General features: G+C 37.6%; 1 protein-coding gene across 4 annotated transcripts in view; it reads left to right on the forward strand.

Annotated features, from left to right (window-relative positions):
* The window catches only part of GRM8 (glutamate metabotropic receptor 8), a 354422-nt gene that overhangs the window by 146183 nt on the left and 193556 nt on the right, over positions 1 to 14683 (forward strand). For all 4 annotated transcript variants that reach the window (XM_038172100.2, XM_038172096.2, XM_038172110.2 and 1 more), the window contains exons 4-5: positions 12038 to 12173; positions 13689 to 13843. In XM_038172100.2, the coding sequence (XP_038028028.1) occupies positions 12038 to 12173; positions 13689 to 13843 (291 nt within the window). The remainder of the gene's footprint in view (positions 1 to 12037; positions 12174 to 13688; positions 13844 to 14683) is intronic.

The raw sequence follows: 14683 nt of genomic DNA on the forward strand, positions 1-14683 counted from the left end.
ATCTGAACATGCTTCTGCTTCTTGCTTTGGCTCTAAGTTGTCAGATCCATTGCAGCACTGAGAGCAGCTCTTGGTTTGTAATGCTTGACCTGATGACTTTTTTTCTACAGGGGTGCTTTATGAATTAAGCTAATCATTACCCCAATGAGCCTCATGAAAAGATTAATTAGTAGATTAATAGGTCCTAAACTTCTCAAGAGATATTTTACCACTTAGTATTAAATACACAGAGACATCATACTTCTCTCTTCAGTTTTGTTCTCTGATCCAAATCAGAATCATGGAATGGTTTGGGTTGGAAGGGACATTAAAAATCATCTAATTTCAACCTCTCCCCCCTCCCCCCCGCCATGGGTAGGGACACCTTCCACCAGACCAGGTTACTCCAAGCCCCATCCAGCCTGGCCTTGAACACTTCCAGGAATGGGGCATCCACAACTTCTCTGGGCAACCTGTTCCAGAGCCTCACCACCTCCTGAGTAAAGAATTTCTTCCTAATACGTTATCTAAATCTACCCTCTTTCAGCATAAAACCACAACTCCTTGTCCTCTCACTACACTCCCTGAAAAAGTGTCCCTCAGCTTTCCCACAGGCCCCATTTAGGTACTGGAAGGCCACTGTAATGTAACTCCTGGGCCTTCTCTTCTCCAGGCTGAACAACCCCACCTCTCAGCCTGAGTGTTGCTTCCACCCTCTGATCAGCCTCATGGCCCTCCTCTGGACTTTCTCCAACAGGTCCATGTCCTTCTTATGTTGGGGGCATCAGAGCCAAACGTGGTGCTTAAGTGGGGACTCACAAGGACAGAGTAGAGAGAGAGAATCACCTTTCATAACCTACTCATCACATTTCTTTTGAAGCGACTTAGGATGCAGTTCTGGGTTGCAAGCACACATTGCTGGCTTATGTTCAGTTCTTCATCCACCAAAACCCCAAGTCTTTCTCTTTGGGGCTGCTCTCAATCCTTTCTCCACCCATCCTTTATTTGTGCTTGGGATTGCCCCAGCCTAGGTGCAGCACTTTACACTTGGACCTCATTAGGTTCGTGTGGGCCTACTTATCAAGTAGTCCAGATCTCTTTAGATGGCATCCTCAGCTCGGTGTTGTCTGCAAACTTTCTGAGGATGTACTCAGTCCCCCTATGTCATTGATAAAGATCTTGAACAACACCAGTCCCACGACAAACACCTATGGAATATCAGTTGTCACTGACCTCCACCTGGACATCAACCACCACTCTGGATGCAACCACCAATCCAACTCCTTATCTATGTAGTAGTCCGCCCTTCAAATCCATATCTCTCCAATTTAGAGACAAGGATGTCATGCAGAATAGTGTCGAATGGTTTGCACAAGCCCAGGCAGATATTCTTCCACTGTCTACCAATGCTGTAACCTCGTTGTAGAATGCCACCAGATTTTGAGGTAGGCACAATTTCCCCTTTGTGAAGCCATACTGGATTTCACCAATCTCCTCTTTGTTTTCATGTGCCTTAGCACAACACACTGACAGCGACTTTGTTAAAGCTACAGTGGTTATGTAGCTGTAGTGGGTTTACATGGCAAGGTTTTGGTAGTGGGGGACTGCAGGGGTGGCCTCTGTGAGAAAATTCTAGAAGCTGCCTCATGTTAGATAAGGGCCAGTTTCAGATGGCTCCAATGGGATCCACCTTGTAGATACCAAGGTCAGTGCAGCAGGAGGGCAGGAGATGCTCCAGGCACTCAGCAGCAGTTCCCCTGTGGCCTGTGTAGAGGCCCCTGGTGGAGCAGGCTGTCCCCCTGCAGCCCATGGGTCTCACATGGAGCAGATCTCCACGCTGCAGCCCGTGGAGGAGCCCCCAGTGGAGCAGGTGGATGTGGCCTGGAGAAGGCTGTGGCCCATGGAGAGCCCCTGCAGGAGCGGGCCCAGAGCTGGAGCTGCAGCCCGTGGAGAGGAGCCCACGCAGGATCACTTCTGGAAGGGGACACCACGTTGGAGTCAGGGCAGAGTGACTGTGAAGGAACAGCAGAGGTGAAGTGCTATAGACTGACCTTAGCTCCCATTCACCTGTTCCCCTGTGCTACTTCGGGGAAGGAGGTAGAAGAGGATAGATGGGGGCAGGTGTTTTTAGTTTGCCTTTAGTTTCTCACTGCTCTAGCTTGTTAGTAATAGGTAATACATTTCTCTAATCTCCCTGTGCTGAATTTGTTTTGCCTGTGACAATAATTTTTGAGTGATCTCCCTGTCCTTATCTCAACCCTTGCGCCCTTTTCATTCTATTTTCTTCCCCTTTCCGTTTGAGGAAGGGGAATGAGAGTGGTTGTGATGGAGTTTGGCTGCCCAGCAGCGTAAAACCACCACAGTAGCCAAACTTAATTCAATTACATTTTTTAAATTAAGCTAGGTTTCAGTAAGATTATTTTGTTGAAGGCTACTGAGTGACTCTTCTGTTTTCTTGCTAACTCATTCCTTTATTTTACTACTGTGTTGTAAAAGGATTGCAGTTTTCTTAATAGTGCTATGTCTTCAACTAGTGTTTTGAAACATAAACACCTGAAGCAATATAGAAGACTTAACTTTATCCTCTTCATGTTTTATAACCTCCAATGATAAATTGAAGTCAGCAGATAAAATTTGTTATTATTTGTATATCCTAAAGGTGTTCTTACCCAAATGTCCAGCTCTCAAAGTACTTCAAAGTGAGATAAATATTGTTAGGTATTAACATCAAAATAGACATATTAATTTTGTAAATATAACCTGAAGTCTAGATACCAAATTAAATAAACTCAACCTTCCTCACTCATGTAAGAGAAGGTTATTTAACTTATACCTTAATCATAAAGTACAAGTTGTTCTGTTGGGAAAAACGAAGGAGGTGGATGTTGATTTTTGATGAAAAAAAGTGTAAGTACATACAGTTGTTACAGACCTAGGCTAAAAGAGTAAACCTGTGGAAAGGAACATTTTTATCAGTAATGAGGATTATGAACCATTAGAGAAACATCTACATGGATGTGGCAGACTCTTTATACCTTGAAATGTTCATTTTATTAGCTAAGTACACTCTAGTTCAGACAGAAATAGCTGGATTCAGACATTATCATTATTTGACACATTACCTATGGAACCATTTGGAAATGATATTTCCATTTCACTAGAAATTCTGATATTAACAGATTAAAAGGAAACCTGAATTTTTCCATGAAGTATGCAAAGTATTTACATTCTCATGTTTAATGTTTTGTTTCAGTAATGCTAACGTGTCATCTTGTACTGAATAATTAAGCCAAAAATACCCTTCAAAATCATTCGAAATAAGAAGACATGTTTTATCTTAATGTTTTAAGATAAAAAAGAAAAAAAATCAACCAGTAAATCCTTTAATCATTTAGAATGTCCTCAATCAAGTGCAAAATATTTCAATGTTAATGAAACTGCCTTTCCAAAAACAAAGTTAGGTCTTAAAGTAGATTCTGATCAACCTTAAGTGTGCAAGAAGCCAAGATTTGTCTCTTTTTGCCTGAAGAGAGTTTCTCTTTTAGTCTAATCAATGACTTGGAAGAAAACTTTGGGTTTGACTGAAGTCAGCATGGCTTATGATGACAATTTCCATGAAAACAGATTATATTCTTTGAGCACAAGGCTGCAAATGAACACTCTAGCAATGGGCTTAACTTATGTTTAGGCATGCTCTGTGGAGAATTTGTACAGTAAAACTCATTACCACCATGTGCAAGATTTTGTTGTAGCAGACCTATGTCATACTTGCATTTTTCGGATTCAATTTACCTAAAAGTTTCTCTGTCAAAAGTAACCCCTTGATTTTTGTTCCAAATTTGGACTTAGAATTGCATGTACAATAAACCACAGAACTTAGCTGAAAGTTGTTTTAATTCAAATTTGAAACTATTTTTTGAACTTTATATTCAAGTTCAAACAGTTATCAAACTCAGATTTGTATTCATTAAAGTCTCCACATGCAAGCTATTTTTAATAGTTCAAATAGTGAGAAAATAAATATTTGCAATTTGAGATAACTTAAGCTAAATAACATACAGCTAGTTTTCAGAATATTGCCGTGAATTAGACTGCATAAATAAATACATAAAGAAAGCTGGAAATGCTTTTGCCATCAATGTTCTGGAAAATAGTAAAATGGATAAGGGATTTTATTTATTTATTTTTAATTCCAGTGAAGAAAAGAAATGTGGCTATTTTATAACCATAAAGGAGGTCTTACAAAAGTAAACCAAGAAGACTCAAAATTAAAAGATTTATAATTGATGGTAATTTTCTTATAAGGCATGATTACAAGTCAGATTTCCCTGTCTGTGTACAGCATTTACATTTAAAGGAGGTGACTGGAGGTAATCCCTGAACACCATGACAGCAGGAAGAAACGTACAAGGGAAAAATGGGGCACCAGCCTACCATTAACATCAGGCAATCCAGGAGAACTTTGCTGAAAAGAGTCTTTTATATCACTGACAAAATATTTAAAATAAACAGGGCAGGGAGTGGAATAAAAAATACTAAGCAGAAGATCCCCACTGGGAGCAAATTACCCTCAAAGAAGAAAGGCTATATTTATTTTAAGAATGTTTTTGCAAAATCCATCCCTTGGGGTGGGGTTTCTTTTCCTGCTTGAAAACAGTCTAAGGAATGCCAGAAGCTTCTGTGTCATCTTCATGATACTGGCTCCACTGGTACAACCTTCCAGAACTCATTTTTTCAAGCTTTATTTTCAGCTGGATATGTGATTTTCACTCATTCATAAACGTCTTTACTACAGATTATTTTTAATTTTAGACTCTCACTTTCAGGGCTGTGAAAGTTGGCTTTCATTTACACAAACAGGACTAAAAAGTTAAAGGATGGAAAATGTGTTGTTTTCTTTTATCTGTTTTGGAAATGTGCATTTATTTAATCAATTTCTGTAGGTTTGGTGGTGGTGAGAATATATCTTGCAGTTATTGTCCATCATCTGTTAATGCAAAATGGAAGCTGTGTTGGTACATTCGTTACTGTTTCTTTGGCAGGACAGGGAAAAAAAAAAAAAAAAAGAGAGAGCTTTTTTGTTGTTGAGAATGGAAATATAAAATAACAGATCTCTCTTACTTCATGTCACCTTAGAGATAGACTCTAATTACTGAATTCAGTAGCCAGTGATCTCATTTGGAGTCTTTTTTTTTTTTTTTTCCTTTCTTCTTTTCCTATTTTAGACTTAATATCTGTTTTGCCCACAATGTAACTATCTGTGTGAATGCATGTGTTGTGAAATATGCAATAGCTGTATACCTGTGAATTCATTTAGGAAAGTAAAATACAGTTTTAAAAGCCATGGGTGCATTATTTTTATCAAAAGGTTTTGCAATCGTTCATGGTTTCATGGAAAATATTATTATTATTAAAAAAAAAATCAAGCTAAAACACTGCTTAGAGGTCTTTGCTAAAACACTAAAATAAACGACTTGTAAAGGTTGTTAGTTTTGAGTAAAGAGCTCATGACTGTAGCTGACAGATTAGTGAACAAAGCAACATTGAGCTGTTAGTGCATTAAATGCATCTTTGTCATAAATATTAAGGGTTTTTGAAAAGATATGTTTTTACTTAAAGAATAAAGATATCTACCTATAGGGTCAAAATACAGACTATTTTTATCTTTTAAAAGACTATAAAAAAATCTCTTTCTCCATTATATTTTAGTGTGTTGGATATTAAATGCCACTTTTTTGCATTTTGAGCAAAGTATTATTTTTTCCCTTCTCTCTATTACCTTACATCAAAAAGTATTTTCACAATTGGCTGAAGAATTGACCACCTTTGCAAGAATAATCAAATTGTTTGCTGAAGTATTTGTTGAGTTTCTGAGGAAATTAAAAGACACACAAATTTAGGATATATCCATACTGCAGGTTGGTGACTGCAACAAAAGAGTTATAGTAGAACAAGATTTTATTTAACTAAATTTGGAAATGAAGAGCAGTGAAGATGCATGGGCTTCAGTGCAAGCAGTAGAGCCTGCAAAGAGCTGCAAAGATCTTATACATAAAACTAATCTACTGTGAAATCTGTATAAGCACATAGTGTTCATATGTTTTTTTGGGGTAGTTAAATGAAGGTAGCTCTGGAAAGAATGCATGGCTGCATTCAGACCTCCCAGCTACAGTAGTTTTACTTTAAGGAGAATCATTTTGAAAAATTATTGCTTGTGAAATTTGATCTTCAGCTTGAAGTTGTACCTTCCTAGGTGCCACTCTCTGTTGACTCATTATCTAGAAAATTATTGTTAATTGTATCTAGGGGTATAAAAAATGGCAGTAATTTCATTGTTGTTTAAATTATAATTCCTAAAAATTCCTGATTATCAGCATCAGTGAAAATGTCATGCAGAACAGTCACTTACCTTATTTTTCTTTTGTATTCAGATTTTTTGGCATTGAAATTTGTCAGATAATGAGCTTTGCTTTAAAGGGAGGTATGGATAGATTCACTAAGTCGTGAGGTTTTCCTGCTTTTTTTTGTAACCAGAACTTGAGTGTGAAGCATATGTTTGTAATTTTTCCAACAGTCTTCAGGTTGAACAAGGTTACTGGCAATTGGAACAGATTTTCAATATATCCAGAGAAGAGCTGGAAGAGGAGGAGAAGTCTAATTGTCTGATTTTCCTCATGTTCTTATGCATCATGTGATATTGTTAGAAATGAACAGTTTCATGTCAGACAGAGGCCATGTCTGCCTGTGACAGCACCCTGCTTACCTCACAGGAGTATTTCTTACTGAGGCTTCTTCTGAGTCTCTGGCATCTGTTTCCCTCATTGGAATAAGAACTTCTGTGTCTTCGCATATTTCTGCAATGTCTTTTGGAAACTTTCCACAGACCTGCATTACAATTTTCTTGGCCTAGTGACCACTGACTAAAATTCATTTAAAAAAAGACAGTGTACATTTGAAGGCAGCTGAGAAAGTCCTGCCAGATAACACTGGCAGGAATATGCTCTAGAATATGCTCTAGCAATTAGTCTTGAGCTTTTTCAGGAACAATGTGATTTGTGATGAAGATGCCATGAAATAACTGACTTGTAACGTTAGATACTGAGTCAGGTGAAGCATGCCTCCTTATTCTAGGAAATAAGACAAAGCAAGTATGTACCTTGATCCCTTTCCCTTTCACTGTGATAGTGCTAAGTACATAAATGGGAAGATAAAATAGTTTTAAGGGTAAAGTGGTATGGTTGTAGTCCCATCATGGAACACTCTTGAGTTGAAACTCTGCCTTCACCTTTTTTGGTACAAAGACAGTGATGTCCTTTCCTGTGTATCTCACTTAGTTGGTCCATAATGTAGTGCTGGATCCTAGCCATAGCAGGAGAGAATATGGTCCTTGTAGTTACATTCAGTGTGATCTTTCAGTCCTTAGGAAATTCATTTATTAGTGCTAGTTTTCTACCAAGTCTGCTTGCTATTTTCCAAAAACACATTCAACATTGCTTCTGACACCCACCTCCGCATACTTGAGTATTTAATGGTTTACAATTAGCATGCTATCTTGTGACTACAGAACTCATGAGAGCTAAAATGAATATTTATCATTTTAAAACACCATAAGTTTTACCACTAAAATGATGTAAGTACTGCATTTCTATTTTGTTCTATTTTTTTTTTTTCCATTGGAGGAATCGTTGTAGGAGCACAAAAGAAAGGAAAAAGCCTATTGATCCATCATACTGACAATATCTTCAAAATCTACCAGTTTTTCATTTGGTGATATTCTATTTCCCACAGGATGTGTTATACAGAGCACCTGTAAGCAAGTCAAACCAAGCATGGAACAATTTAAAATGTGATTTTTATCACAGTGGAGAAAACAACAACATATTACTGTAGATTGGGGCTGACCATGTCCCAGTTTTAAAAGCACGAGTTATGAACTGTTGACCATAGTGGAGAGTGGCTGGACTGAGCTCTGGATTATGAATGGGGCAGCGTCTGCCTTGAACCCAATTTCCAGCTCCCAGCTTTGCTCTCCTTCCCTCCGTGGTCCCCTGGTCCCAGGTCCCGGATGTCACATTTGATAACTTTTAGACAAAAGGCAAGTATATACTTATCATCACTAATATAGTGTTGTCCATATTTATACCCTCATTTTACAGATCTGAGGACAGATACTGATTTTGTGCCCCCTTTTTTTTTTATTTTATTTTTTATTTTTTTATTTTTAGCACAGAGGAGGTGAAGAACCAGCATCCATCAGTGCCATCTTAATATTTTTAAAGTGTGTGACAGGTGCAAACCCTTAATTTCATCTTCTATGTCATATATATTACTTAGGAAAGATATAAGAATAGGTACCAGTCCCTGTTCTTACTTGAACTAAACGAAATGAGTATGACTGGCTAACTTGCATGGTCTCAGTAACGTCTTTTAGTGCAACACCCTTTGAAGCCCATTCATAAATCCTTTTCACTGACCAGCTTTGAACATAGAATTTCCTTTTTAAGTACAAAGACAGTTAGCTCTTGGAGCCACACTCCTAGAAAGGTGTGTATAGAAGCCAGCATCAGGGACAAGCAGTCATCTTGCCAAGTCAGTGAGAAATGCTGACAGGGTAAAACATGCAGACATGATTTGTTTCTATGATTCACAGCCATAAATCCTCTGTTGGCACTAGGTGCCTGAACTGTCTGTCCTTTGGCATCTCTGCAACAAATGGTAAATCTACTGGTATCAAATATAAGACACATGCTCTCAAACCCTCTTTCATCTTTATTTGGAGAGATTTCCATTTTTTCAACTGTATCCTAAATACTGGATTTAGAACCCATCTTCTCGGTACCTCTGCTAGCTATTTTGGAGTTAGCTCTAATTATTCTGTATTCAGTCTACTGGTTCCTACGAATCCTGTTCCTAGACACTGCTCTTTCTGTGCCTGGGCACCTAGCCCAGGTTGTAGATTTCAAAGGCAGCACGGTGTTGAGACGTTAGGTAGTGAAATGTTGTAAGTACCTTTACGGATCTAGCATTTCATCTTTGCCTGGAAATTGATACTCTGTTATTTGTTTGAGCCAGAGCAGTGTATGCAATATATAGATACAGGTGTACACAGAGAGTTTTGTATGCCCGAGATCGCCTACACAATTCATTATAAATGTAGCAACAAGGCTCAAGTGCATTTTATTTTGTTCCTATTCTTAACATGTGGAGATGCTAAGATGCACAGTACAGTCATGATTGAACTAGCTGCTGCAATGATGGAATGGTGCTTCTTCTATATCATTTTCATTGAAAATAGCTTTTTGAGATACTGCAGTTTTTCATTGCTTGATATCCATTCCACACAGTTTGTAGATGGCAGTAGATAGTATATTACATTTACACATTTTGTAATATTTGCATTTGAATTTCATGGGGAGAGATTTTTTTTTTTTCCTAAGGGCCATTGCATGAATAGAAATGGTTGGAAAACATACTCTCAAAATTTATGAGGTAACAAATTATTCCTTGATGTCACTTTATTAGGATCTGTTTTACTTCTTGTGCCTGGCTGACTTTGGGGACAGTTGAGAACTTAGCACTGTTTTTCAGCTTTTCTTTCTTTAGGAGTGAATTGCTGTTTCTTAAATTTACAGGATGACTGCTAAATATTTCTCTAACATTTCACTGACATATGAGCAGCCCCATTACTTGAGAAAAAGGTTACAGTAAAGGACTTTTAAGTCTCTATCATAGTAGCTTAATATCGGTTTAGAAAATTGGCTGAAGCTTTTCATAGTGTGGCGTCTATCTTTTCATTACTGGATTGTCAAAGATACCTGGTGTATATGAGGGTCACCTGCTATATGGTCTCATCTGTTGTTATTAGCAAATTAGCTGTCATGGGGAGCAGGGCTGTTCATAAAAATGTAGAGAAATGTGTTGCCAGAAAAAGGAACTATATTCCATGTTAAGGCTGACATAGTAAATTATTTATTATATATCTTTGTACTATTTATGGATGTTAAAGATATGTGTACAAACAATTTCTGTTAGGAATGACAGATGTTCTGATTTGCAAATATTATTTTTTTTTCATGTAAAGGAGAAAAATTCTGGATAAATCTATGTGGTAGTCTTTATCTCCCAAACTGATAAATGTATAATATACTCAGAAAGTGATGCATAGATGAAAAAGGTGATATGTTTGCCTGTAACTAAAACCTGCTGATTTCATTTTAAAGTTGTTATTTTTATACAGGCAGTTGATAATTCCGTGCTTCATTTACTACATGTTTAAATTTGGTTCAAACTTAGTCTCTGCCTGTGCAGAGAACTATTGGGGTCGATGAGATTCTGCAAAGGCAGAAGATTGTGATAATGAACACACAGCATTTTACTATTTTACATATGATCAAAAGGAATTAAAAAGACTTCATAAATACCTTTTTTCTTGTTTGTTTGTTTGTTTTTCTTAAACATTAAATACATTCACCTTAAGAGAACTAACACAAGTAGCTTCTGTAGCTTCTTCATGAAGAAGCTGCATCTGGTTGAATCTTGGTTTTTGTTTAAATCCTATCACTGATAGTGTGTTTCATCTATATTTGTGAAATACTTTAGAAAAGCATAAAGCTGATATTTTAATACAATGGACAAGACTGTTCAGAAAGTTGGAAAGGCTCTCCAATACAATACAGGCAGCTGTGATTTTATTTGTATAATTACGTGCAATATACAGACGTATATGACTAAATGATCTTAAAAATCCACAAATAACCACAAGCATCCATTAGAAATAGAACAACTTCTCCAAAGCATGTTTTTATTATTGCTCACACTGTAGGCCATCTTCAGTGTAGAAGCATTCAGATGTTGGCATGCAAATTTTATCATTTGGTTTTCCTTTCTCTAGTAACACATCACTTTTTGTGAGAAATAAACTTCTTCTAATTTTCTTAATTTTCTGGTTTTATTAATGACCAGATTCTCCATAAAAGACTCTTATTTTGGAAATAACAACAGGCAACAGCAAACCTTGCTGTTAGATGTATCAATGAAAATCTGGGCAATAGTTCTTAAAGAAAAATAATTAAAATAAATCAGGAAATAATCATTGAAAGATTGCTTGTGACGCAGGAAGTTAGTGATAATCTGGACTCTCTTCTTCATGAAACAGACTCAGTGAATTTCTCTCCTAGTATCCTCAGTGTGGTAACTGGGAACCAGAGAATCCGCTCCACTGGTTTGTGACAACCTTTAGAAGTCACCGAGTTTCTGTAGAAAATTGTCCATTTTAGCAGGACAGGTAAAATGCAAAGATTTCAATTAACGTCTTCCTCCCGTCAGGAAGAGATATAAATATCATCTCTGAGTTTGCGTTCATTTGCTGATTAGTAATTTCAGTGACAACCCACACCTCTTAAATAATTAAGGCAACTTAATTAAGAATGTCATAATAACAATTTGAAGAGATTTGTATTTATTCATTCATAAATGAAGATTTCAAGTTCCCTACTTGATTCTGTAACCACAGCATTTATTGTTAACCTTGTACTCTCTGCTGAAGAAGCAGAGATGTATGATAGTTTCTGATGCCAAAGAGCCACATTATGAACATAAGATAACTGTCAAATTGCAGGTCTGTGCTTAAATGCAATCCTAGGACAAACTTGGGTTCTCAACTGTGACAAATCAGGGTAAGTCTGTGGAACACAGTCCAACTGAGCCACAGCACAGTGCTCAAAGTTCTGGCTAAGGATGTTGTTTTAAATTCTATATAAACAATAAAATAATAGGTAACTGAGTTGTAATCTTTAATGCAGTATTAAGAGTGTTAATTTGTATAATGCATATTTCAAAGCAGATAGATAAGGCAATGTTTGACTAGCTGTGCTGGCTTATATCAGATGAGCATCTTGCTTTTTTGGCTACCTGCTAAAAAATGGATTATCTAAATCTTGGAAAATGTGAATATTTAAGTGTTAAATTATTATTATTATTATTATTATTATTATTATTATTATTATTATTATTATTATTATTATTATTATTATTATTATTTCATTTTAATTTGTCTCAGGTGGTGTTTGCATTGCTCAGTCACTCAAAATCCCTCGGGAGCCAAGACCAGGAGAATTTGAAAAGATCATCAAGCGCTTGTTGGAAACTCCAAATGCTCGAGCAGTGATCATGTTTGCGAATGAAGATGATATTAGGTGCCTGTTTCCTAATTTTGTATGTTGAAGATGTTCTCTCTTCACAGAGATACACAATTGGCTGGAGCAGAATAGAGTAGCATGGGAGGTTTCAGATTCAATCCAGTGTAAAAATAATGGGAAATCTGATGATAAGAAATTCAGTTAAAATTACAACACGTGCTTTTCCTTTGTTGCGTGGATAACTAGAATCAGAAAATCATCTAGGTTTGAAAAGACCCTTAAGATCATCAAGTCCAATCATCAGCTTAACACTACCAAAGCCTGTTGCTAAACCATGTCCCTAAGTGCCATGTCCACATATCTCTCCAGGCATGGCACCCCCACCATTTCCCTAGGCAGCCTGTTCCAATGCCTAACCACTCTTTCTGTGAAGAAATTCTTCCTCGTGTTCAGTCTAAACCTCCCATGGCACAACTTGAGGCCATTTCCTCACTTGTCACCTGAGAAAAGAGACCAGCACCCTCCTTGCTGCAACCTCCTTTCAGGTAGTTGTAGACAGTCATGAGGTCTCCCCTCAACCTCCTCTTCTAAATACTAAACAACCCCAGTTTCCTTAGGTGCTCCTTCTATGTCTTGTTTTCTAGTCCCTTAACCAGCTTTGTGGCTCTTCCTTTGAATGCATTCGAGCAACTCATTATCCTCCTTGTAGTTAGGGGCCCAAATCTGAACACAATATTTGAGGTGTGGTCTCACCAGTGCCACAGACAAGGGAACCTTCAATTTCCTAGTCCTGCTGGCCATGCTATTTCTGATGCAGGCCAGGATGCTGTTGGCCTTCTCAGCCACATGGGCACACTGCTGGCTTAAGTTCAGCCAGCTCTCAGCCGGCATCCCCAGGTCCTTTTCTGCCAGGCAACTTTCCAGCTACTCTTCTCAGAGCCTCTAGCACTGTATGCGGTTATGAACCGAGTGCAGCACCTGTCATTTAGCCTCACTGAATGCCATGCAACTGGACACGGACCATCAATCCATCCTATCCAGATCCCTCTTCAAAGCCTTCCTACCAGTCCTGCCTAACTTGGCGTCATCTGCAAACTTACTGTGGGTACACTCAATCCCCTCAAGTCTATTGATAAAAATATTAAAACAAAACTGGTCTCAATACAAGTGCAGCCTAGGGAAAAACCACTTGTGACTGGCCACCAACCAGATTTAACTCCATTCACAACAGCTCTTTGGGCCTGGCCATCCAGCCCATTTTTTTTACCCAGTGAACAGTACTAACTTGTTCCAAGTTCTTACCTATAAGAGCAGCTGCAATAGATTGTTATTTGGTGTCCGAAACCAATAAGAATACTAGACAAATATGGCTAAAAAGGAAACAAAAGGTACAGTACAGTAGCTTAAGTTCAGTGCACCTGCTGTTGAATATATTTTAGATTGTCCAAATTAAATCAGTGGCTAACTGGTTAGTGTAAACTTAGTTATGCATAGCCAGAATTAATGCTGGGGATTCTAAAATTCCTAGTAATTGCAGTTTGTTTAATTAGTGATTTATTTGTTTATTTTCAGGCGAATACTGGAAGCAGCCAAAAAAGCTAATCAATCTGGACATTTCCTGTGGATTGGCTCAGATAGTTGGGGGTCAAAAATTTCACCAGTTCAACATCAGGAAGAGATTGCAGAAGGAGCAGTAACCATCCTGCCCAAAAGAACATCTATAGATGGTAGGAATGCAATGGCACAAAAAAACAATTCTCTGACAATGTTCTAACATCCTAGCTCTTAGGCACCTCACTCTCTTATCAGTGTAGGGGTAAAGTTAAATGTCTTTAATTACTGAGCAGAACACCTAAAGAAAACTGAGCATGAGGCTATGTCTGAAATCTGGCTGTCCTCCAGATTTTTGCAAAACTCTGACTTAAGTGAAGTTTGCATTCTTTCAGGACTAGAGCCTGATTTTTTTTCTCAAATGTATAAGCAATTACTTTCTTAAAGAACTGAGCGAGTACTTGTTTCAATGGGTTTTGTTTATTTTTAATATAGTTTGAAGATAAGGAGATGCTGAATCTGCAATTAAACAACTCATTGCTAATAATTAGAGCACTAGAGTTTCTTAACCATAGTCTGGTGGTTCTTTTGGACAAAAAAAAAGAAAGCATCAGATGGATGTTAATGAATCAGCTCATTCTCATGGGAGAAGATTAATCTAGACTCTGCTTTCCTTGCCTAAATTTTTTATAATTCTTACTTTAAGAATCCACTATATTAACAAACTTTATGATGTGGTGTATATAGCATCTTTTTGGTTTGAACCACTTCATTCCAGTGAGGGAGTGAAGACATAGTGAGACCTGGACATAAGTGCTCTAAGCTGGTAAACAACTGAAAAAGCTGGGCGCTATTGATGCTGCTTGAAGAATTTACCCCCATGGTAATTTTTATGAAGGATTTAATGGTATATTGCTCATAATTTCATTAAGGCTGGATTTTTGGCGTAAAACTGGTGCAGAAAATGATCAGGTTTAAGGGATTGTTTCTCAACTAGGTGGGAAGCTTAAGTGACT

This window comes from Anas platyrhynchos, chromosome 1, assembly GCF_047663525.1.
Source record: "Anas platyrhynchos isolate ZD024472 breed Pekin duck chromosome 1, IASCAAS_PekinDuck_T2T, whole genome shotgun sequence".
NCBI lineage: Eukaryota > Metazoa > Chordata > Aves > Anseriformes > Anatidae > Anas > Anas platyrhynchos.